Genomic DNA, 25,954 nt, shown 5'->3' with positions numbered 1-25,954 from the left:
AAGGCTACAATTATGTCATGTAGGTTCTCCTTTGAGACATTTTCTGTTCCAGGGTTGGCACTCCCAGCCAGCCCTACCCCTGCAGCCCCCAGCTCCTGGCCTGGTAGGGACCCACAACTGCCCAGCCCTGTGACCAAGGGACTCAGGAGTTTGCACACACTGCACTAGTGGGGGACCTGGGAACCCATGTATCCCATTTATCAGGGACAGTTTTACTGAACGTCAGGGACAGGTCACGGGCTTCTGTGAATTTTTATTTCTTGCCTCGGATCCATCCATGACTTTTACTAAAAATATCTATGACAAAAATGTCATCTTAACCATCTTGTATGTCCTCCAACCTCAACAATGTGTTACAACAGTTGGAAAAGATCAGGATGGATTTAAAGTCAAAAGAATATTAGACAGACAGACAGACAGACAGATAGATAGATAGAGACATAGAGACAGACAGACAGACAGATAGATAGGAATTGAAGTCAAATGAATACACCCCCCCGCTAGATTTAGCATACTACATATTAAGTTCCATAGGAGATAAACATTTTCTCCAGTTATATTCTTTATTTTTTAGTTTATTTGGTTCCTTGCAAATTCTTCCTTTAAAGAAATTAACAGCAGCTTTAAGTATACATTGAGCATGATCAACACAACTTTTGATAAATTAAGAAAATGGGAAAGTAAATATAGAGCTTGCCTTCAACTTGAACAGTTGTTATGGTTGTAAGAAGCAACTAAGCAGGACAACTGTTAATAAAAGTTATGGGCTATTTTAATCCTGAAGATTAAAAGTGAGTTTACTATGAATGGATAAGAATTTAATACTGATTTCTTTTATGAATTTTGCAAATGCAAACATCTTAATATATTTAAAATGTCATAATAAAAATAAGACTACATACAGATTACTTTATTCTTTAAGCACTAATGACTTCTGGTTGGATGCTTCCTGCAAATTAATGACTGGCTAGAGCAACTAATGTTTTGTGGCAAGCCAACCAGACTAACTGCATGGAAACCATTGTTGTTGTTGTTGTTGTTGTTGTTGTTGTTATTATTATTATTATTATTATTATTATTATTAAAAACTAATAGCATTGTTTGTATGTATGTATTTTGTCTTGAGCTGCAGACACACAAACATACACATGGAGCAAACAAAAGAGAATATAATTCAGGAAAGTATTAATCTTACTGTCTGATGGAATAGTTTTGTTTTAATTTTTTTTTAAATCAAAGAATTTGCTACACTTGACTCACAATCAATACTAGAATAAATGACAATTGATCAAGACCAGTCTCAGCTACTATAGTTTTGGAGCTATTTATAAGTGCACATATGTAATAAATATCCCATGGAAGAGTCTAGATCTTATCCTATTAATACAAATTATGGAAATATATTATGTGGGAATCTGCCAGAATAAGAAATATGTGAAGTTAATAATATGCTTTTCCAGTGTACCACTAATGAGCTCTTTTTTGTTAACAATGAATTAGGGCGTATAACAACATCAGAACCATAACACCAATTCCCCTTTTAAAACATTAGAAGATTTAATTAATAAAGTGACCCAGAACTAGACTAAAATGCAGCATTCAGAGGCTTTGGTTTTCCATTCTCAGTTTACTTTAGATATCAACATTTTCACATTAATGGAATCTTATTTCTGTGGAACACTCATTTATCAAAAGGCCACACCACATGCAAAGTAGTAGAAAAAATATCTATTAATATTTATCAAACAATTTGCACCATCAAAAGTACATTGTTACATGGATGATAGATTATACAAATGAATTTTCCTTCTGAACAAATATCAAAGAAAGCTTCAATAGTTATATTCACAGAGAGTTTTTGTTGTTTTTCTTAGTAATAAAAGATTTTGGGAGCTGCTAATTCAAACCACTTATGCCAAGAACAAAAATAAATAAATATTGACAGTTGTAGGTTTTTGACCCAAGAGTGTTAACAAAGGAACATGATATAAAATGAGACAAAAGGAAACACACAGGACAACGTGTTTCATAACGGAAATTCACACATATGTGAAAAATAAAAGCAGCAAGTAATAAGCCCAGCTTAGTTGTCATTTTGACAAGAACAAACTCTCTTTGTGTGCTGTGCTGAATTTTGCCAGGATAAATAATTGCAACAATATGCCTAGGCGCACAGGTTTGTTTTTTAAAGTGTTTAAAGGCTGAAATACAGTAATTCCTCATTTAACACTATAGATGCATTTCTGAAAATGTTCATGCTAAGCGAAAACGGGCTATGCGGGGTCAATTTTCCCATTCAAAATAATAGAAAAGGTGGGGGTTGCATTTCAGGTGATGGTGGCAAAGTCAATTTTTTGTTGGTGCTGGGTCATCAACATCAACGTTAGAGATCTAGCGACACAAGATAATTAGCAACACAAGACGTCGCGGATGATAAAACACAAAGATAAACACGTGAGTGAGCAAAGAAGCGCTGTGCCCATGTGTTCATCCGCTCATGCGTATTACCACTGTTTTCACCAACTTATACCGCTGCGCGAAGTAGTCTGCCACTTGATTATTTTCGTGTTATTTCGGGGATGGTCGTGTTATTCAAAAAACTCTCCCTAAAAAAATCGTGCTATTGCGAAAATGTGTTAAGCAGGCACGTGTTAAACGAGTAATTACTGTACTGCGGGCATCCTCTGGCCGTGCACAAAGCTGAAAATGGGCAGAGGGAGAATTCCATGCATCTCTGCCAGTCAGGCAGTTCCCGCAGGCTCTCTGCTCCTGCTCCCCTCCTATGCTCACGAGAGGAAGACAAGTGGGGAAAGACTATGGAGAAAGTGGTGTGGCAACTGCAACTATCCTTCAGAAAATTCTCTGTTTGGCGTCCTCGGTCATACCTGGAAAGCTCCGCTTCTGCTCCAGTTACATCCAGGGAGGAGCGGGGATAGGTGGCTCTGGCCATTGCCACAATAGCAACAGTGGAGGCCAGAGCTCTTGGCCTTTTAAACTGCTATTGGAGTACTTGGCAAGGGCTGGCGGGGACATAGTGCTCCAAGCAGGAGGGCCAGCTGCCCTTGGCCCCACCCCTTCTGCCCCATCCCTCCTGGAGCAAGGAGTTGGCTCCCTTGATCTTGTCTAGGGGCCCACGGAAGCTGCTGGCCCTGCTGGCTACATCAGCTCACCTCCTCCCACCACTCCCATGCATCTCATCAGCATTAAGTACTGATCTGGCTCCCCATCAATATCCCAGCTGCAGAGCATGATTTGTTCATGAGCATCAATACTGCTCTTACTCATTGCTCAACTTTCCAATGCTCCTCTACCCACACCAGTACCTACATGAAATCTAGAAGCCTCTGTTCATTGGCTGAGCTTTAGTCAGAGGGCGGGGCTATCAGGAAGGCCAGGGCCTTATAAAGCAGTGAGTCAGCAACCGGGGCAGCAAACAGGGAGTTTTGAGAGGGAATTTGGAAGGGGAGTGGGAAGGGGCTGAGGTATACTTGCCATTCTTTACAGTTTAGTTTACAGGTTTTAATCAAAACTTCCTGATTTAACTAAAAACCCTATCAATAATCTAGGTAGCTGTAGGAGGGAATGCAGGCAGATGCCCAGCAGCAGAGTAGGGGCTATCCTGTTTATTGCGCTCAGTGTAGCATGTATGATTACCTGCCCTGTGAGCTGGTGGTGTATGTGTGCATTCGGTGCAAGGAGCTCATGGCCCTCTGAGACCACGTATGGGCCTTGGAAGCCAGGGTGTCTGAACTGGAGAAGCTGAGGGAGGCAGAGAGGTATGCTGATGAGGCTTTCCGGGACACTGTAGAATTGTCCCACCTCTGGTCAGATAGCCCCAGCGCTATTAAGGAAGATGAAAGACTCAGGGAAGGAGAACAGTCAACAGGAGCAGGGAGAAACAGAAGCAGGAAGCCTGCTAAACAACCAGTGGGGCCCCTGGACAATCGAGATAGAAAAGGAGCACTTAAAGATGATAAACCTATTGCGAATAAACTAAATGAATTCTTTGCTTCAGTCTCCACGGCTGAGGATGTTAGGGAGATTCCCAAGCCTGACACGTCCTTTGTAGGTGACAAATCTGAGGAGTTGTCATAGACTGAAGTGTCATTAGAGCAGATTTTGGAATTAGTTGATAAACTTAACAGTAACAAGTCACCAGGACTGGATGGCATTCACCCAAGAGTTCTGAAAGAACTCAAATGTGAAATTGCGGAACTATTAACTATGGTTTGTAACCTATCCTTTAAATCAGCTTTTGTACCCAATGATGGGAAGACAGCTAATGTAACGCTAATATTTAAAAAGGGCTCTATTGGCAATCCCGGCAATTACAGACCGGTAAGTCTAACGTCAGTACCAGGCAAATTAGCTGAAACAATAGCAAAGAATAAAATTGTCAGACACACAGAAGAACATAATTTGTTGTGCAAAAGTCAACATAGTTTCTGTAAAGGGAAATCATGTCTTACTAATCTATTAGAGTTCTTTGAAGGGGTCAACAAACTTGTGGACAAGGGGGATCCAGTAGATATAGTATACTTAGATTTCCAGAAAGCCTTTGACAAGGTCCCTCACCAAAGGCTCTTAAGTAAATTAAGTTATCATGGGATAAGAGGGAAGATCCTTTCATGGACTGAGAACTCGTTAAAAGACAGGAAACAAAGGATAGGAATAAATGGTAAATTTTCAGAATGGAGAGGGGTAACTAGTGGTGTTCCCCAAGGGTCAGTCCTAGGACGAATCCTATTCAACTTATTCATAAGTGATCTGGAGAAAGGGGTAAATAGCAAGGTGGCAAAGTTTGCAGAGGATACTAAACTGTTCAAGGTAATTAAGACCAAAGCAGACTGTGAAGAACTTCAAAAAGATCTCACAAAACTAAGTGATTGGGCAACAAAATGGCAAATGAAATTTCATGTGGATAAATGTAAAGCAATGCACATTGGAAAAATAACCCCAACTATACATACAATATGATGGGGGCTAATTTAGCTACAACTAATCAAGAAAGATCTTGGAATTATCGTGGATAGTTCTTTAAAAACATCCACACAGTGTGCAGCAGCAGTCAAAAAAACAAATAGGATGCTAGGAACTATTAAAAAAGGGATAGAAAATAAGACAAAGGTTACCTTACTGCCCCATATAAAACTATAGTATGCCCACATCTTGAATACTGCATACAGATGTGGTGGTCTCATCTCAAAAAAGATATACTGGCATTAGAAAAGGTTCAGAGAAGGGCAACTAAAATGATTAGGGGTTTGGAACAGGTCCCATATGAGGAGAGATTAAAGAGACTGGGACTTTTCATCTTGGAAAAGAGGAGACTACGGGGGGATATGATAGAAGTCTATAAAATCATGAGTGGTGTGGAGAAAGAGAATAAGGAAGAGTTATTTACTTGTTCCCATAATACAAGAACTAGGGGCCACCAAATGAAACTAATGGGCAGCACGTTTAAAACAAATAAAAGAAAGAAGTTCTTCACACAACACATAGTCAATCTGTGGAACTCCTTGCCTGAGGAGGTTGTGAAGGCTATGACTATAACAGGGTTTAAAAGAGAACTAGATAAATTCATGGAGGTTAAATCCATTAATGGCTATTAGCCAGTATGGGTAAGGAATGGTATCCCTAGCTTCTGTTTGTCAGACAGTGGAGATGGATGGCAGGAGAGAGATCGCTTGATCATTACCTGTTCAGTTCACTCCCTCTGGGACACCTGGCATTGGCCACTGTCGGCAGACAGGGTACTGGGCTTGATGGATCTTTGGTCTGACCCAGTATGGCCGTTCTTATGTACATGCTACCTTCATTCTTTGCCACCTCGTTGTCAGAGATGGCCCCCAAGCATCAGAGGCTGGCCTTTCTGCTTCCATCAGATTCAGGCATGGCCTTAAGATTTTATGCCAGAGTTCTCAGTCTCTGCTCTCGTCTATATCAGCAGATGGTCTACACAGTGGAAGATGAAAGATGCAAGTGTGCTCTGTGAGCAATCCACAACTCACAGCCCGTTTTTCATGCAGATCCAAACCAGAGAATGTGGCCCTTAATATCTTCTAATTTAAGTAAAAAATACAGGTTGAACCTCTCTAGTCCTGCACTCTCGGGACCTGGCTGCTGCCAAATCAGAGTTTGCCAAATCACAGGAGGTCATTGTCTTGCAGCATTATCAACACTTCCACTTCTTACTGGGCTCCGAGAAGACATTTAGGGATAGATTAGAGCTCGATCACAGCACAGAAAAGTGAGACACAGACCTGGTGGCTGTAAACAAACTTTACAGGACAGTAGGAAACTTGGCCACACTCATAAGTGGACATCCGGGTAACTAAAATCATGCTGGACCATGGATGTTGCTGGACCAGAGAGTGCTGGATTAGAGAGGTTCAATCTGTACATTTATTTTAAAAAAACCTTTAATATGCAAAAGACATATTGTTTGGTCATTTTGCTAATTGAAGATACCGTGCCTCTTTAAAGGTCTGATACGAGAAGGCCCTTGCATCACAATCCTATTGTACTAGGCTACCACTCCCTGAGCAGACTCTTGTGGCTGGAGTTACTTGTGCAGCCTCCCTCTGTTCTTCCTCTCCAGGGACCCTTAAAGCCTCTCTCAAGTCCCACTGCCCTGTGCTTGGGGCACATTTAATGCCTGCAGACAGTTCAAACGGCCCATCCAAATGTTCCTACTTCTCTCTCTGGCTCTTCTGCCATCCACATGGAGTTCTTCACAGGGTCACTCCTTCACATGGTCTCTCCCTGGACTCTGGCCTTCAGGCTCTGGCTTCCTTCTCTTGCCAATGCCTCCATCCAGAGTGGTCCTCCCGGTCAGCTGGAAGAGAGGGGTTCCCTACTCCCCACTACACTATAAAGTTTCTGATTCTGTGGCAGCTTAGAAACAAACAGATTTATTTGGGCATAAATAACTCTGCTATAACATTCCACAGGACTCTCCATTGTTTTTGCAGATACAGACTAATATAGCCACCCCTCTGAGATTTTAAAGAACAATGTCCTGGATTTTCCCCCCATCCAACCCATAGTTCTCTGGGACTGCAATCTCTCTCCTGACACCATGTTCAAATTTCTAGAACAGGGTCTTCTGGCCTCCCTCTACTCTTAAAGAACCACTATATCCCATTACACCTATCAAAAGAATGTGGCTCCTAGCTTCTGAAATGATCCAAGTAACACAGCCTTGACCAATGTCTACTTCAATACCTTGTTTTTACTCAAATGGTTTGACTATGCAACCCCACTATAGTGAACGGAAAAAATGATAGAGTCAAGAGGTTTTTTATGTCAGAAGGAACTACCAGACCATCAAATCTGTTCTTCTGTGTGTCACAGAACACCCACACACCCCGGCTCCCACACACTAACCAAAAATCCTGCTTACCTACTCCAACTTGTTCTAGTAAAGTTAATAGAATTATTCATATGAATGAGGCAAGCAAGATAAAATCTTCTGGGGTTCCTGAGGGCAGAATTCCTCTTTATCCTTAAAACTTGGCTTATGGTGGGAAATACATTGGACAACAGTCCTGGCTTTGTACCAAGGAAACAGAAGCTTCACATACTGGTGAAAAGCTTAATAAAGTTATAATTGATTGATATACATTTTACTTAAATGTTTTATGCAGAATAAGATTTATAAAATAAGGCTCATCAATCCATTTCTGTGTCATTCGTGCATCTTAGATTAACCAGAAAAAAAATCCAATACTTTACTAAAATTCTCAAATCGTATTTTCCACACTGAAACATGGTGTTTGTTTTCTAAATGCAAAATCTATACAAAATACTTTACAGTTTTTGAAAACAACAGAAAACAAAAAAGAAACAAAACAACCACCACCAAAAACGTGCTTTTATATTAAGGCAGCATTTATAAATTTTGGTCATTAATCATTTTTTCCTAACTTAGTTTTATTTGACTACTGCTCATTACAGTCATAAAACAAACACACACTTGACCATGATTATAATTCAATCTCTGAATTATTGTCACATGGAACAGTAAGCCAATTATGTCTACTGATGTTTGTTTTAAAAATGCCTGTACTATAGTTCATGTTAATGTTCCAAAACATGTACAAAACCAACCTAGCCGCAACAACACATATCAAATAGGGTTTTTGTTTGCTTGTTTACATTTCTAGTAGTCATTAATACTGTCGGAATTTCAGTCTGAAACATAGAAACAGTCTATTTACTGTCTCCTACTCTGTCAATTCTTTTGTGTGCGTTTTAATGCATAAAAATTGTTGATCACTTGGATGAAAAATTAAGTTCCAGAAGAGATCAGAGTGAGTATGTCCCTCATGATCTCAACGGTAAAATGCAGAAGACCTCCTTCTGATTTAGCTTTCTTACAACAGCACAGTAAACAAAGTAGGGATGTTAAATTTATATTAACCGACTAATTAAATAGTCAATGGAATTCCCATTGACTACTCGACTAGTTAATAAGGACGCCTTTGCCTCTGAAATGTACAAGAGCCCCGCAGAGGAGGTAAAGGGGCACTTGTCGTAGGGCCTGATGATTCAAAAAGTGCTGGGGATCTTGGCAGTCACCACCCCACCCCAGCGGCAAAATCCAGGCCCTGTAAATTGCCAACAGTGCGCTGCATTCTGTGTGTCTCTAAGGACTAGTGGGAGGCCAAAGGGTGCAATGTGGCGTGATCTCGGTGGCCCTGCCAACTGGCTGCCTCCAACCCAACCATTTCCATCTGAGTATCCACCCCTTCTGGGAGCGCAGAGGCAGACTCGCCCACTTTTCTCAGTGGCCCAGCAACTCTGTTGCCCCTCTCTCCTCCCTTCCAGGTAGAACCAACACAGCTCCCAGATAGCATAAGTATAAACTGGCATCCTCCCACAAGCCCCTCTGACTATCCTGTCACGGAGACTGTTGTGTTCAACCTTTCCGACAGGCTCTTTGACAGGCCTGAGCAAACAGACTTGCAAGAGCTGCTAGACCACTGGACAATCTCTTTAGAAATGGATACTCTGTTGGAAGGCACAAAGTGAGCATTGGTTACTTACAGGGAAGGGGAAACCAAGTTTAAAACAAATGTAAGGAAGTATTTCTTTGTACAATGCACAGTTAACCTGTGAAACTCATTGCCAGGGGATGTTGTAAAAACCAAAAATAGAACTGGGTTCAAAAAAGAATTAGATAAGCTCACGGAGGATAAGTCATTCAGTGGCTATCGGCCAAGATGGTCACAGATGCAACCCCATACTCTAGGTGTCAGTCTCTGAAGCTGGGACTGGATGACGCATTAGATCACTAGATAAATTTCCCAGTTTTGCTCATTCCCTCTTAAGTATCTGACAATGGCCACTATCAGAAACAGGAGAATGGGCAGATGGACCATTGTTCTAACCCAGTAGGGCCATTCTTATGTTCAAGTGCAGATGATCAATCCAAAAGTTTTCTGGGCTTGCTAATGTGAATGTGTTCTATGCACGTATTATGTGCACATGCATTTAGCATGACTTATTTTAATGGTAGCCTTTAAATTAAACCTGTAATCACATACCTAAATGTAAATATATGTGTGAATAATTTGCCACCCACTAGCTGCTCTAGTACTGTCACAAAGAGCGACATGGATGCCATGCGCTATTTTGATAATAGATTTTATTTATTTTAATGCACAGCGTTAGCCCTCCCATCCAATATCTGCTCCCTTTCTGAAAAATTCCATCATGGTTTCATAACACAAAGGCTGACTGAGTCTTGCCAAGTGTGGTTGCTGCCTGCTGAAATGAATGAGACGTCTGCTGCTTTTGACTTCATTGAAACACAGATTCAGCTTTGAGTTACACCATCCTTTGCACTTCCCACCAGCTCCAAATGTGCTCTACTTGAGCACACCCACACCACAACCTCTTTCCTGGATGCCATACCCCTCCTCCGCTTCCTCTCCAGAAGTCTGTTACGCCAACTTCTGAAACAAACCCTCTTCAAACTCTTCTTCTACAGAACACACTTCCCAAGAGTCAATGTCTTACTTTACAGCTCTTCTTGCCAGTTTAGATGCTGTTGCTCCATTCAGTTCTGGTTTGAAGGTTTCCCTGACTATCTAAGACTTTAGCAGTTTGTCCCATTATTAGTGACTTAATGAAAAGGATTCGTACACTATTTTTCCTCCACTACTAGTCTTATATTCAAACTAATCCTCCTTCTGCACCAAACCCAACTTAGTATTTATTTTTTCAAGACTATCATTTTCAAGACATTCATTTTCAACAAATTTACAATATTGTAGTAAAGAAATGGGACAAATTAAGAGAATACATAAATAGTGTATTTTGCATGTCAGTAAATTGCAATAGAGACAAGCTGCTATAACTAATATACAAAGGGGGCAAAAAGGCTGGGTCATATTAGAAAAGAAACAACCAACAGAAGAATGTAAGATGAAGCAGTTTCCACTCTATCTTGCACAAGAGGGCCAGTGTAGACAGGGAAGAACTGTTTTGCGCAAAAAAACCCCAATTGCTAAAATGGCGATCAGGGCTTTCTTGCGCAAAATCACGTCTAGACTGGCCATGGATGCTTTTGCGCAAAAGCAAATCTTTTACACAAAGGCACTTGCCAATCTAGATGCGCTTTTATGGAAATACTTTTAACGGAAAAACTTTTCTGCAAAATCATGCCAGTCTAGATGCAGCCTTAGGCTGTGTCCAGACTCCATGCCTCCGTCGACGGAGGCATGTAGATTAGCCAGCTCGGAAGAGGGAAATGAAGCCGCGATTAAAATAATCGCGGCTTCATTTAAATTTAAATAGCTGCCCCGATCTGCCGATCAGCTGTTTGTCGGCAGATCGGGAGAGTCTGGACGCGATGCCCCGACAAAGAAGCCTTTCTTCATCGACACAGGTAAGCCTCGTGAAACCAGGTTTACCTGTGTCGATGAAGAAAGGCTTCTTTGTCGGGGCATCGCGTCCAGACTCTCCCGATCTGCCGACAAACAGCTGATCGGCAGATCGGGGCAGCCATTTAAATTTAAATGAAGCCGCGATTATTTTAATCGCGGCTTCATTTCCCTCTTCCGAGCTGGCTAATCTACATGCCTCCGTCGACGGAGGCATGGAGTCTGGACACAGCCTTAGTGTAAGAAGTCCAAAGAGGATGTTTTTGTCACAAAGCCATATGTAGATGCTAATATTTTCAGTATTTAAGTGGTATGGTATTCATTCACATGTTAAAATCTATCACAGGAACACTTATGTATATTGCATAAATTAAATTATACAATGAAATTAATGCAAAGCTGCTGGTATCCCCTTCCATGCAATTTAATGTACAGTTTGCATAAAGAATTCTAATATACTTATTTGTTTTCTTCCATTTCTTACCTTGACCTTCTGGAGTTTCACCAAACGGATTCACTTCAATCTGCGTGGCATCAATTTTCAGGAAAAGATTATACAGCTTCTTAATTTGATCAGCTGCCTAAATTTGATCAAGTGATTTGTAAGTAGCATGCTCAAAAAGGCAACAGTAAACTTTATACCTACTTTTAGTGTCTCAAATTATATATTATCTGAAGTCCGGTAGAAGATTACTATAGTTGTCAATCACACAATAACTGTAGTACTTACTTCAAATAGTGTTAGCTAGTCAAACATATTAAGAATAAAGCTTACAAAGTTCTGATAAATATTTGGTAAATGCTATCTTCATATTATAGAATCTGGAGATTTTCAGTACAATGAACAGCATCATTAATATAAGCAATCTTAATTTAAGCAGATTCAGAGAAGTTTCTGAGAGTCCATAATGAATATGCTTTATCCAGTATGATATACAAGTTTAGCAATCATGTTAATGATGTGAGTCTAAATTCAGAAACTGAGAAGCAATGTGGATTTCATGAGTGCAGATTAATTGCTGAGTCTGTTTACAAAAAATATAAATCTCCCTCCAACATCAACATGCAACTTTTCCCTGTAGAAACAACATCTGAAAGATTGGGTTTGTTTATTTAAATACAGGTTGACTCTTTTTAGTCCAGTACTCTCTGGTCTAGCAGCATCAGTAGTCTGGCATGATTTTAGTTAGCTGGCTATCCATTTATCATGGGTGTGGCCAAGTTTCCTGCAGTCCCATAAAGTTTGTTTACAGCCACCAATCCTGGCTCTCAGTGTTCTGTGCTGTTATTTAGCTCTAATTTACCCTTCAATGTCTTTTAAGAGCCCAGTAAGCAGTGGAAGTGTTGGTAATGTTGCTAGACAGTATTGACCACCTGTGGTTTGGCAAATTCTCTGGTTTGGCACCAGTCTGGTCCCAAAGGCACTGGGCTAAAGAGGTTCAAACTGTATCACTCTTTCCTGCTCCATTGCTGTTTTTTGCCCCTCCATCTCTTTGTGGCTTTGTGGGAAAGTCAAGGTAATTGTGACATAATATTAAGTCTAACAGCGTTCCCTCCAATCAGCCATGTCCAGTCAGAAGCTCAACAGTCCCCAACCACTATTTTCCTCTGCTGTTCCTCTCTTAACAGGTCAGCTAAATTTCAAGCATTGGGAATGTGACATCTCAGGTAAACTAACCTTCCCACCTGTAATTAATTTGCATATAGCAACTCTATTAATTGCAAGTAGCAAAAAGCCTCAAACCACATATTCTAAAGCTTTTATTCAGTTAACCACAACTTCAAGACCAGAACATTTGGGATCTTAGGGAAACTATGGAAGGGAACCAAATTAATAGCCACATTTGCTTTTACATTGCTTCTATCCCTATAAAAACCCACACCACTTCTACCGTTGAACAGTTATCTGAAAATACTACAGGAGTATAACATTGAGGAATTGTTGAGGTTTTACATCTATGTTGTACCAGTACCATCTTCCAGGTTTCTACACATATTTGTTATTAATTATTTGCCAAATAATCTCTAAAAGAAATTCTTGTCCTGTGGGCTGTACCCAAGCATTTTGTTACTAATATTTAATATTGGAGCTACTATTTGTCTCAATTTTAATTGGACACATAAAAATATACTATGTGATCTGTTTCCTAACTGGATGATGACATAATTATTAGAATCAGATTTCTGGTGTGAATACTCATCTCTGAATTAAACATTCGCTTCTCAAAAATATGTGCATAAAATTCCGTTTTTAAAAACATTCCTGCCAATAAACTTGCTCGGAAGAAAATCTGCAGAAAATGAATTCAAAAGGTTCATGAACACAGCCAATGCAAATTCCATTCTGAGACATTTGCCAAGCTCTAATTGAGCGTGCTCTGTATGCACATATATTTGCTCTTTCTTCAGGAGTACAACGAATGGGCCAAACCCTGCTCTCAGTTCAATGGGTGACTTTCCCAAGGCATTGTGCCTCTGTAACTGTGACATTCATAGCAGTGCACTAAATCCAATATAAATAAAAAAAATACAACTTGCAAGCAAGCTAATATATTATTAAAATCAATTAAAACAGGCGCTCGTGTAGCAGTAGCTGCTAGAAAGTCATCCCTGCATCAGAATTTAGCCATGCTTTTGTTTTCAGATACCAGTAAGCAGGCCTGTAAAACGGGGATGACATTCTCATGCCCACTCTGAGCCCTGTATGCCAAAGAAAAAAGGCAGAAGTGGTAGAAGAGGGCTCTACAAGCTCCATCAGGGCAGGAGTCCCCAGCACAGATACAGAGTGTAGACAACTGCCCTATCGATGGCGATTTCCCGCAAGCTGTGGTACAGGAGGCATGTCAGGGCAGGCAGAGCATCCTGCGGATGAGGGTACTACCTGTGACACAAAGGAGAGTCCGGGCAGCCCTGTAGCCCATAAAGCAGCTGTAAGTTATAGAGCAGCTCAGAAGCAGGAGGGTACACAGGGGCTTAAAGCCTCCATAGTTCCCCATCCCATAAGCTGCAAGTTATGTGCTGAGACCCTAAAGATATTTCCACCCAGCAGATAAACACGTGCAGCCAGCCTGGGCCATCTGACTTGGTCTCACCAGGCTCAGGCTGTGGGCTGTGAACTTGAGGGGTACACGTTCAGGGTTGGGCAGGAGGCTGGCCTCAGAGACCACCCTCACCGGCTACAACCCAAACCCAAGCCATCTCCACTGCTATTCTTAGCCCCACAGCACAAGTCTGAGTCAGTTTTAGCCCTAGCCTCTAAGGCTGGTGGCAGGGGTTCTTTCAGAGGTGTATTTGCACCTGGAGAGGTATCCTACACCTAAGAAATAGTTGCTGTTTAGATGGACTGTTTTATTTACTGACCTCTTCATTTCCATACTTCAGTAAATCCCATTAAAAAGGTTATGGCACAAGTAAAGAAACATATACAATAGTTCAGTTTAACAGTCCCTGTATTGCTGGCAATAATTAAGTGCCAGAAGGGTGGAAAGGTTTGATATAATCATTGATTCTCACTGAAAAGACTGCTAAATCTTCAAATATGTAGCAATCAGCCTAATGCTTATGCATTTGTTAATTGCACATTTAGAATGGAAAATAATTAGAGGTGTATTGAAAACACAAAGATTCTACAGAAAATGCTGATATTCTGGGGGAAAGTATGAAGAAAGAGTTTAATATAGCTGCCTTTTTCACCTATTAACATTAACCCAAGTAAGCTGTTTCCATTTTACAAAGTGCTTCACACCAGCACCGTACCTTGTGATATTATGTACTATGTAGAATTCCTTCCACGGAACAGAGATAAGCACTGATGCATTGAAAATTCTACTCTTTCAGCAAACTGGCAGCCTTTGTTTGATTGTGTCTCTGAATTGTAAAAAGTAAAATGTTCTACAGCTGTACAAAAAAACCATTTGTTGTTGCCAGTAAAAGGAGCCATGTGGTCAGATCCATTACACCCACTGAAATCAATGGAACTCACAGGATCAAAGGACTAAATCTATTTTAATTTCAGGGACCAATACATTTTCTGTTAGCTCACAAACCTGCATCTAGAGAGGCAATACCTGTTGTGCTCAATTAATACATCTCAGTTTATTAAGATACAAAGTTTTAGGCATGACAGTAAAAGACATAAGACTTCTCCGAACCATTCAGGGGGAATTTTATCACTTAGCAGAACTGGCATCTCCACCCTCTTTGTCTGAAGACAATTCAGCCCTTTCCTGTCAAGTTACCTGCTGTTGCAAAGGTCCTTTGAATCCTAAATTTTCTGCCATCTGCAATGCTTGGTTGTCCTTGACACCTTCAAAAATATCTATTTCCTCCTGTTACAATAATGTACATAAAGAGAATTAAGATATTCAATCTGAGTGGAGAGTTATAACTTCAAAAGAAAAATGCTTAGTATATATTTGCAAATTAGTAATTAAAGTATGGCAGTTTGCCAAAATTCTCTGAGATTGAGGCTATAGCAGCTGCCTATAGGGTATGTTATAATTATCACACCATCTATAAAACAGTCCTTCCAAAAAAACTATATAATTCTTCAGGGTGGCATGCTGACAAGACAATCTGACACCAGTTTTCAGTTTTAATTACTGTACAGATGGCGTTGATGAATATTTAGGCTGTTAATTTTTATGACATCTTCTGGAGAGTCTCCAAGACAGTGGTATTATTGCCCAGTAATATTACTACGTTTATATAATTTCAAAATGTGCATTAAATATTTTTGCTTCCCCCACATAATTATATGTGTCTGTATCAATTATTTGCTCAAATGAATAGCTTATCTACTCATTATCAAGCCACGGAAATATTATAAATACTTAAATGCATTACTCATCACTCAGAAGTCAATACATGCCAATAGTTACTACACAGCGGGATCTGAGGTGTCAGAGTTAAACCTCTACTAAGTGGAGGAAGTAAGGATAAAGTCCACCTTTGAAATAAAATGTTGAGTTTTTTTTTAAAATTGGCAATCATGATATTGTTAAGATGAAATAGGAAAGATTAAGAAACATTTAGGAATATGCTTCATATATAGATAAAGTTTAATACGTGAAATTTAGAGTAATTACATCACTAACACTTTGCATGAATTAGGAAAAGAGGCTTATGGATAATGCAACAAGATGTTGAACCCTAATCATTTCCCAGGACCATGTGCAGGGGTTACATGATATATTTATTTAATTATTTTAACTTTTTTTTTTTTTTTTTTTTTTGGCAAAGAAAAGATTTTTTCATTTGGGAATTTGGTTACAATTTGAGTCTGAAATGTTATTTTCATACCTTAAAAATAAGTTCCGGGCTTGTAGCTGCCACTTCTTCTATGTCAACTCCCCCCTGGGGGCTGCCAACCATCACAGGTCCATTACAAGCTCTGTCCATCAAAATTGCAAAGTAAGTTTCCCTCGATATATTTAATGCTTCTGCAACCATCACCTAAAAATTAAAATAGGGGAAAAACAATCTTTTGAACTGGTATGTCTTGGTTGGTGAGATTTAACCAGAATGTTTTTTTAATTTGTTGCTGTATCTGGGAGTACTAAATGTCATAAAATCCAAAGAGCAATTACGAATTAGAAGAAACAGATAAAATTTTACACCATTGTGCACGGTTAGCAGAGAATTTAGTGGCTCATATTTCAACAGTCTTAAAGCAACTACAGTTTTATGTTACAAGCACCAGATATTCCATTAGCCTTTTTTCTTCTTGAATCTCTCAATTCCTATATCACACATTTCTATGCCAGTCATTTACATTAGAATATTTAACAATAATTGTAAAGTAGGGACCCAATTATCTAAATAAAAACCTGAAAGCAGACGATAGCAAATGCTAGTTATGTCTGAGGAGAATCTCCGCATTCCTCTTCGATTCTTTCATAAACATGTGGGATTCTAGCACTTAAGCAGAGGATAGTAAGTGCCTATAGATTGCTAGCCCTGTGGAGCTTAGGTATCCAGAGAGAAATGAAGCAAAATGCAGGGCAATGTAGCACTTTAAAGACTAACAAGATGGTTTATTAGATGATGGGTCTGGCCCACGAAAGCTCATCATCTAATAAACCATCTTGTTAGTCTTTAAAGTGCTACATTGTCCTGCATTTTGCTTCAGCTACCCCAGACTAACACGGCTACATCTCTACCAGAGAGAAATGAGAAACCAACCTCCTACATTTCTGAGGGCAGAGCAAGCCTTAGCTGCTCTATTCTGCTCAATGGAAGTACTGCTTCCTAAGCAAAGAGTCTGCCATTGATGGCCCAGTCGACTTCTCCAAAGACGATAGAAAGTCCAAAAGGAGGAGTTAAGGTTGTTTGTTACGGCATTAACTTCAGCACAGGTTTCCAGCTAGGAATCTACTGTGTCCCAAAGAGGTAATGGCATGTAGAACTACTGCTTTAAAACTCTCTCCTACTATAAAGGCTCCCAAAAACATAAGGAGCAAAATTGCTAAGTATTCCTCCACATCGTGGAGCTGCAACTCTTCCTCTTTTACACCCCTCACTACAGATCCACTTAACTTTTACTCCCCTCTACTAGCACAAAATGAGGGGACACATTGGGTATGTCTAAACCACAACTCTCTGTCGAAAGAGGGATGTAAATTAGGAAAATCGAAATTTAAATATCCTGCACTTCATTTGCACAATAGCATCCGAGTGCTTTTTCGAAAAAGAGTTTTTCAAAAGTGAAAGCTCCGTCTAGATGCTGTTTTTTTGAAAAGAAACCCTTTTGCGAAAGATCCCGTACTCATTTTTTGTGAGAGATGTTTCGAAAAAGGGTTTTTTTTCCCTGAAAGAACTGCGTCTAGACGGAGCTTTCACTTTCGAAAAATTCTTTTTCGAAAAAGCACTTGGACGCCATTATGCAAATGAAGCACGGGATATTTAAATCCCGCTTCATTTGTGATTTGATTTACTTAATTTACATCCCTCTTTTGACAGAGGGATGTAGTTTAGACATATTCATTCGTGCCTATATCTGCTCTATAATTTAGCTTCCAAGGAAGAACGGACTTTCCCTTACATCTGTGTGGTAACCATTGTCCTGATGAAACGAAATAAGTATCCGACATGGTGAGACACGCCTGTTTTATTACCGCACAATAATAACTATGTTCACTTTTGGATTGTTGGCCATCATATCTATGACCGATGTAAGAAAATGAGAATCAAAAGGAAGTTGTCATGGATGAACTTCTTGTCAGCCATTTAAGAAACTAAGCACACTTTTACACTTGCCAAGTTACTCATCAAAATAACTCATTTGGGCAAATTACTTTAAATATTCATTTGAAATAACTTCAATCTATTAGTATTATTAGGTGCAGTTAGTTATCACGATTGGTGCCAGACTGACAAGCCCAGGAATGGAGCTCCCTCTATAAAAGCAGATCAAGCACAGCAAAGGTAGTAGCAATTGTATGCTTCCCTACCTCAGCTGTGATATCTAGGAAGCATCCCTGGGAACAGAATGATTCACTCTCCAGTTCCAATCAGTCTCCGGTCTCTCTACTGAGAGGCAATGAGCCACATCAGGTTTGCGATGATGACCCTAAGTCCTTGTCTACATGGAGTGATAAGGTCAAATTTATTAAGGTAGATTTTCAGCATTTTGTTAAGTCAAAGGTGCATATTCCCACTGTACACGAGAATTCAACGGAGTTCAAAGTAGCACATCCCTAATATGGTAGCTCCTGTCGACTTTGAGTGATGCACTGTGGGTAGTTATCCCACAGTTCCTGTGTCCCTTTGCATTGTGGGTTATGCTCCCAGTGAACGCTGGGATCAAAACTGTGCAGCAGCTGGTTCTGGGTACATGTCATCAGTGTCCCATAATGCATTTGTTTTCTCCCCCCTTCTTGAAAGCAACAGCAAACAGTCTTTTCACGCCCTTTTCTTCTCTGGTTCTCCATGCAGATGCCATAGCAGCATAAGCATGAAACGTGTCAGGGATCCCATTGAGCATCAAAGCATTATCGCAATCATATTAATCATGGTGAGCTTTATGTTGGAGTATATCCACAGCATATCAAGGGTCTGCTGGAGCAAGGAAGAATCTCAGGAGGCCATGCACATACTCTTTTGCAAAACACGTAAGTTGAACGAATTGTAAATTCTGACAGCATTCAATTCTCTGGACACAGTGGAACATCAGTTCAGGGTGCCGTCAGACAAGCACAGACTGGTACAACAATGGAACGATCAGCAGCAGACGCAAAAATTTCAAAAGGCCACTTCCATGGAATTTTGCAAATTGCTTTCCCCTGCCCTGAAGTGCAGGAACACCAGAATGAGACCCACATAGACAGTGGAGAAGCGAGTGGTACTTGCCCTGTGGAAGCTTGCAAGGCCAGACAGCTGTCACTCAGTTGGGAATCAGTTTGGAGTGGGAAAAGCTGATTCAGGTACCCAAGGCAATCAATACCCTTCTGCTATGGAGAATACCACTCTGGGAAACATGCAGGACATAGTGGAGGGCTTCGCTGATATGGGCTTTCCTAACTGTGGTGGGGCGACAGTCGGAACACACATCCCTATACTGGCACCACCTTACCAAAAGAGTCCATAAACCGCAGGGGATACTTCTCAATGGTGCTATAAGCACTGAAAGATAGCAAGGGCTGTTTCACCAACATCAGCATGGGATGAGCGGGAAAGGTGCACGTCTTTTATCTTTAGGAACTCCTGCCTCTTCAGAAAGAAGCAAGCTGGAAGTTTTCTCCCAGACCAGAAAATTAACATCAGAGGCGTTGAAATGTCAATAGTGACCCTTGAAGACCCAGCCTACCCCTTGCTCCAGTGGCTCATGATGCGGTACACAGGCAACCTGGACAGCAGTAAGTAGTTCGGCTACAGGCTAAGCACGTGCAGAATGGTGAAAAAATGTGCTTTTGGTTGTTAAAAGGGAAGGTTCCGCAGTCTACTGACTAAGTTACACCTCAGAGAAAGCAGCATTCCCACTGTAGTGGTAGCCTGCTGTGTGAGCTGTAAATATTTGTGAGAGTAAGGGGGAAAGGTATATGGTACAGTGAGGGGAGAGAGGTTGACACACAGAGCCTAGCCAATAATTCTGAGCTGCTAGATACCAGGACAATAAGGCCAGCACAGCAAGGGATACTGCAATGAGAGAAGCTTTGAAAGAGAGTTTTATGAATGGCCAGATTTGAGAGTCATACATGTTGCTCTTAACAAGATGCCCTTGCATTCAGTGTGCTTGCCTGTAAACTCCCCCCCCCCCCCAACACAAGCACTAAAGATACAATTGATTGATATGCATGATTGAATGCATCCTCCCTAGTCTATTTTCACCCGTGGATCCGTGCCAACCAGAACATGCTCACTGCTGTTCCTGCTGCAACAAAATGTGAAGAACCTTCTTTACACTGTTGAGCATGTGTCCAAGACCACAGTTATGCTTTTAAGCGATCACTATGAAGCAGGTACGCCGCAGAGTTCTTAGGGGAACAGCTGGACTCGGTTTGGTGGCAGGCATGGTAAGGGAGAGGCCAGGGCTCCAGTCTACGGGGAGGAGGGAAGAATGAAGGGGAGGCAGGATACAGTGGGGCAGATGGACAGGGCAGGGAAGAGCCTGGACTTATGGCACACCCATATGTTCGGCGCCCCCTTCTGGCCAGGTGAGTGCAACCTTCCCTTCCCACAGGAGCATACGAGCAGGAGAGGGGTAAGGGAAAGGGCATGTCTGAAGAGTAGCAGCTCACATGGAGAGTGCAACTTTCCTTTCCTGCAGGAATGGGTGGGTGGGTGGAGAGGGGCATGGTGACAGGGCTCCAATGAGAAAACGGAAGTTTACTGCAGAGCATCAGTTGATAGTTTCCCCTGCTTCATCCAGGAGGACAGGCATGATATCAGTCTTCTCCGAATCTCACAGAGCGATAGGGAGCAGATGCTGACTGAGGCCAGAACCCTGGACTTTATGCCGCAATGACACCAGGCCACTCACTGCTGGCTTGGCATGGGAAGGTGGCCAACCATGGAGGATGGGAGAAGGCAGCCTCCCCAGAAACCTTGTGAGAAGAATGAAAGAGTTCCGAGAGCTATATGGAGATGTGCAGGGAGAACCGCCCCCCCCCCGCCCGCCCGACCCATCTGCAGACATGTATTTCAGGGATCCCCCGCTGTGTAGGCAGAGTGGCTGCCATACATCACACCCAACTGCCTTAAGCCTCTTGTAGCATAATAAAAAACGTGAACTCACCAGAAATGCCCCCCTGGGATAACTGCCCAGCAGTGAGACATCCTAAGAGGAGGGGATTGTCTTCAAAGCTATGGAAAGGTTCTGGCTGGCTGTTGCCCTGCTCGTTTGCTGACCACTCTCCTCCTCTCTTCACCACGCTGTCCTCCAGGCTGCTGTCAGAGGAATGTCATGGGAAGAATCCATGGACTGGCTAGGAAACTGCTCAGGTCTCCCCTTCAGATCACATGAAGCTGCTCGGAGAAGTGGCATGTTTGTGGCAATGTTCTGGATCATCTGTTTGCCTCCTTTGTCTTCTGCCATGACTGCCTCAGCTCCGTTATTTTCAGGTGGCATTGCTGGGCGTCCCTGGCATATCCTTTCTCCTTCACGCCCTTTGTGATCTCGGCATAAATATCTGTGTTCCTTTTGCTGGTTCGTCGTTCTGCGAGAACAGATTCCTCTCCCCACAAAGCAACGAGGTCCAGGATCTCCTGCATGCTCCATGCTAGTGCTCATCTGTGACCCAGGGAACTCCTGGTCAGATGTTCTGCCCAGGAGTGCTGATTGCTCTGAAGTCTGCTTACAAAGATGGCCACACAGAAAATGAAATTCAAATTTCCCTGGGGTTTTTCCTGTGCACTTTGAGAGCAGTAGAATTGGAAATCCTGGCCAAAGTGGTCACCGCAGGGCACTGTGGGACACCTCCCGGAGGCCAAGAATTTTGATTTTCAGAGTGCTGCCTCTGCACAACTGTTAAGTTGACCATAAAAGGTCGAATTTAGCGTTACTCCTCATGAAAAGCTGGAGTTCTGAAATAGACTTCAATGGCCCTTAAAGTTGATGGAACAGGCTTGTTTATATGGATTCATTGCTTAGAAATTCAACCTAATGCAGATAAGTTTGACCTAACCTCCCATTGAAGACCAGGCCTCAGACGGAGACCCTTTCAATAGAAACTAGAGAGACCAGCAAACCAGGTCACTTAGGCTAAGAAAAAAATATCAGATGGAAAAGTCCAACTGAACTAGGCTGCATATAAATTAATGGGCTTTGAACAATCAATCAGATTAAGGGTTTGTGTATTCCATTATTCACGAAGTAGCCATTATTTAATGAATGAAACACAGGGCCAGATTTACTGCTGGTGTAACTGTGTGGAAATTAAATCAACAGCTCACATCTGATTTGAATAGAAGACTCACATACACCACGGGGGTCTAACTGTAGGTTGTATTCTATTGAATAATGCTTCCTGGAATTTCAAGGTTCCACGTGTAGTAAGTTGAGAGTCAGTAACATGGAGTCAGCAGGCTTAAATAGAGGCCTGTAACATGAAAACAGCAACAGGCCTGCAATCTAGTGAGCAAGACTTTGGTTCAGTAACACAGGAGCCAAGAAAGAGGCCTTACTGATAACTATGATTGTGTAAGTTAGGACACAGGGAGGCACCGAGAACAGAATGTAAGCCAAAAGGGAGTAACGGAACATCTTAAGGAATGTCCTGGAACAAAGACTCCCTAAAAACTAATGCACATACCGACCTAGGTTCAGGACTGGGTCGAGATTGACAGCATGAAGGATAGTAAGCAAGCCCCCCTTCCGTAAGGTGAGGGGTGGTATCTAGGCAACAGAGGGTGGCAACCTGGTATGTAAAGAAGTGACGTAAGTTGTTTGTACCTGTCTATAAAAGGACACCCAAAGGGTGCTCTCCGGCCAACCTGGCCGGGGGGGGGGGGGGGGGGGGGGCACTGGGGCCTGAACGGCAGATGTCATTGCTTACACTTACAGAATGCACAGTAGCTTAACTTTGACTAACTGCTGTTAATATCTGATATATGGCAATTGGCCTGTCCGGTGTTGGTACCTTGTCAACGCAGGCCATAGTGCCCAGTGGTGTAACATTGTACTGATCTCTGTTACCAACTGGTAGAGCTTCACATGTGACAATAAACTTGCTCCACTGATTTCAAACTAGTGCCTGCATCTGTCATTTCCGGGGCCTCTCAGAGATCTCTTGTGTTGACCCAAGTGCATGGGGTCTAACACTCTAGATAAAGGGAGTACCGATTGTTACGCATGCAGCTGAAAGTTTATCACCACCGATGGAGTAGAGGTCCTGTCAGGAGCGCGCCAGGACGACCTGACCAGACGACGCTGACACTGACAGTTCAGACCACCGAAGGTACCGAGGTACAAAGACACTGAGGTACAACACCATGATTATAAATGAGAAACGTTTACAAATGTATTTAATATTCTACTAAATGAGTATATGATGAAGAATGCACTTACCTTATGTCAGTCTGGACTTCTTAACGGAATAGGGAAAAATAAGAAACAAAAAATTAAATAAAGTTCCTTTCTATCAACTGGGCAGAAGAAAGGGAAAATGCTGTTTGTTTATGGACCTTTGATTGGGAAGAAATGTTGACGCTTAGAATAATATTGTTTCCTTTTCCCTCTCCCTTGCTGACTTCAGTGAACATCTAGAGCAAAAGTAATAGTTCAAACAAGCAAGTATTCAAAAAAGCAGACTAAAGAAAACTAGAGTTAAAGTAAGCCCATAATAAATAATACAGAAAATTATTTTATTTCTAAAGGTCTATTCAAGGCTGCTCTAAAAGCAAACAAAAAGCCAGTATTCTAAGAGAGATCACCTGCCTGTGACTACAGTTAATGTAACAAGCAGGGATATGGAAAATGAGCTTGTTTGTTGTAGTTAGAATTTTTACCTGCACCATTGTATCTGAAATGGTTGAGTCAGTTGCTCTAATCATAGGTCAAGCAAAACCACAAATAAAAAGGCACCTGAAATTTTGGCACCACAATCCTACTCTGTCTCATCTGTGTTCTTCAGACAAAGTTCCCATAGCACAAAAGGAAGAAACGCTAATGGTATATTTAAGAGATAAGGGTGGGATTTTCAAAGGGCACTCAGAGAGTTAGCAGCCCAGCCAAATCAGAGTTCAGTGCCCAACTCCCTTTGGCTGCCAGCCATAGTTTAAATGAGGTAAGTCAATGGTGGTGAAAACACTATACAAGTAACACGGATTCTTTAAATCAAAATAACCAAAACCCTTAATTTACAAATATTAACCTTCACAACTTCAACAATTAAAAAACGTTAACTGTTGTTCTTTGAGATGTGTTGCTCAGAATCTTCCCAATCTGGGTGTGTGCGTGCCCAAGTGCACAACTGTCTGAGATTTTTGCTGTAGCGATATTTTTAGGTAGCACCCGCTTGAGGATTGCACTCGTGCTTTTTTACATTAGGCACTGACGGCTCTACACCTGCCCAGTTCCTTCTTGCCAGCAACTCCGACAGAGGGATGGAAGGGTGGGCAATGGAAGTTGTGGAATAATTCTTTTTCCAAAAAGGTCCAGCTTCTTGGCCTCATTTCTGGGAGTAGAACTGCATTGCCCCATCTGTCTCTCTCACTGGCTGCATAAATGACCAACGACCCTGGGAGAAGAGTGGGCAGGATGGAGGATAAGGCTTGCCAGAGGACTCTGGCAAGCTTTAGGACCCCACTGTGCACCAGAAACACAACCAGTTCAGGGAGTTCATGCAGTTAGTACATTAAACATGGTGTCAGATTGCTCCACCATCTCCTCCAGCTCTAGGCCTAAGTTTCTGGCCACCCTATAGAGCACGGTTCTTTAAATTTGTCTGGTGGACTAGTGTGAGAGAGTCTCTCAACAGGAGAGGCTGAGGATGACTGGATCACCAGGGCATGGCCCAGGGCTACCTGCCCCCTGGGGGAAGAAGGTTTTGGAGTGGGTACTCACTCCTCCATTCTGGTGTCCAACTGCATTTCTCAGACAAATCCCAATGCTACCAGTGCTAATGCTTTTCTGAAGTGACTACAGACGACTGGTGCAAAGGAGGTATCAGCATAAATGGTATACCCCAGTCACTCCAATAGGGGTATTGCACTGTTCATTGGCCTTGCTGCAAGGCTGGCATCATAGAGGTGATGCAGCCTCAGGTGCCCAGTCATGCCAATGCTGCTTCATCGATTGGCTGAACTCCCTTTCCATGCCAGAGGAATCCCCCTCCAGTGACCATGTTGGGGCTGTTGACACCTGAGCCTGGCAGCTAACCATCACCATGAGTGAACAGTGCCTTGAATAAGCAGATCAGTGCCAGGAGCAGGGGGCTGGTACCACACTGGAGAATATTTCCACAGTCTAGGCATCAAGGTTCCACATCATGGAGACAGCTGGAGGGAGGATGACCAGCATCTCTCTTGGAGAATCTCGTTGAGAGGGCACAAACCGAGAGCATAGTGCTGGGGATCTGAAGCAGCAAACCAGCAACCTGACTGACATGGAGATCCAGGGCCCAGTGACAGAGTCCTGCAGCCTTTGCTCATCCTCTCACAGGATACTGAGCTGGCTTGCCCTCATAGGGAACTGTGTGATGCCAACTGCATCATCCAACTGTCCTTTGCTCTCTGAGCACCTTGCGGGTCTGGAAAGTCAGCAGCTCTTCCAACAGCCTGAGACCTCTACTGCTCTCTGAAGTCTGTGGCGGATGCCTTGGTGAGCGAAGAGGCCCCGTGGGTGGTTCCAGGGTTGTCAGGCAGCCCACGTTACCAGATTTGCCCAATACTCTGGGGTATGCTCATTTACTAGGGTTACTCTTATGGGACTGGGGAGAAGGTTAACAATTCTGTCAGTGTGCTGCTTGTGCTTACTTGTGCTCTCATATGGAGTTGAATTCTCCCTGCTGCCAATCCCCATTCCCACTGGAGCTCTCCTGCAGGAACTAGGTTCCTCAGGATGGGGTTCTTCCCACCTTAGCAACACACACAGACACTCACACCCACTAACAGAGCATGTCTGA

At 42.1% G+C, this 25,954-nt stretch overlaps 1 protein-coding gene across 2 annotated transcripts in view; it reads right to left on the bottom strand.

Annotated features, from left to right (window-relative positions):
- SUCLG2 (succinate-CoA ligase GDP-forming subunit beta) overlaps nt 1-25,954 on the bottom strand; it is a 239,542-nt gene that overhangs the window by 86,104 nt on the left and 127,484 nt on the right. For both annotated transcript variants that reach the window (XM_075938556.2, XM_025183076.3), the window contains exons 5-7: nt 16,194-16,346; nt 15,131-15,220; nt 11,377-11,473 (exon numbers count right to left, since the gene is read on the bottom strand). In XM_075938556.2, coding sequence (XP_075794671.1) covers nt 11,377-11,473; nt 15,131-15,220; nt 16,194-16,346 — 340 coding nt within the window. The remainder of the gene's footprint in view (nt 1-11,376; nt 11,474-15,130; nt 15,221-16,193; nt 16,347-25,954) is intronic.

The sequence above is a fragment of the Pelodiscus sinensis genome, chromosome 11, assembly GCF_052426305.1.
Source record: "Pelodiscus sinensis isolate ZL-2025 chromosome 11, ASM5242630v1, whole genome shotgun sequence".
Lineage (NCBI taxonomy): Eukaryota > Metazoa > Chordata > Testudines > Trionychidae > Pelodiscus > Pelodiscus sinensis.
Note: the sequence above shows the minus strand (reverse complement) of the source record. Positions and strands in the feature narration are given on the sequence as shown.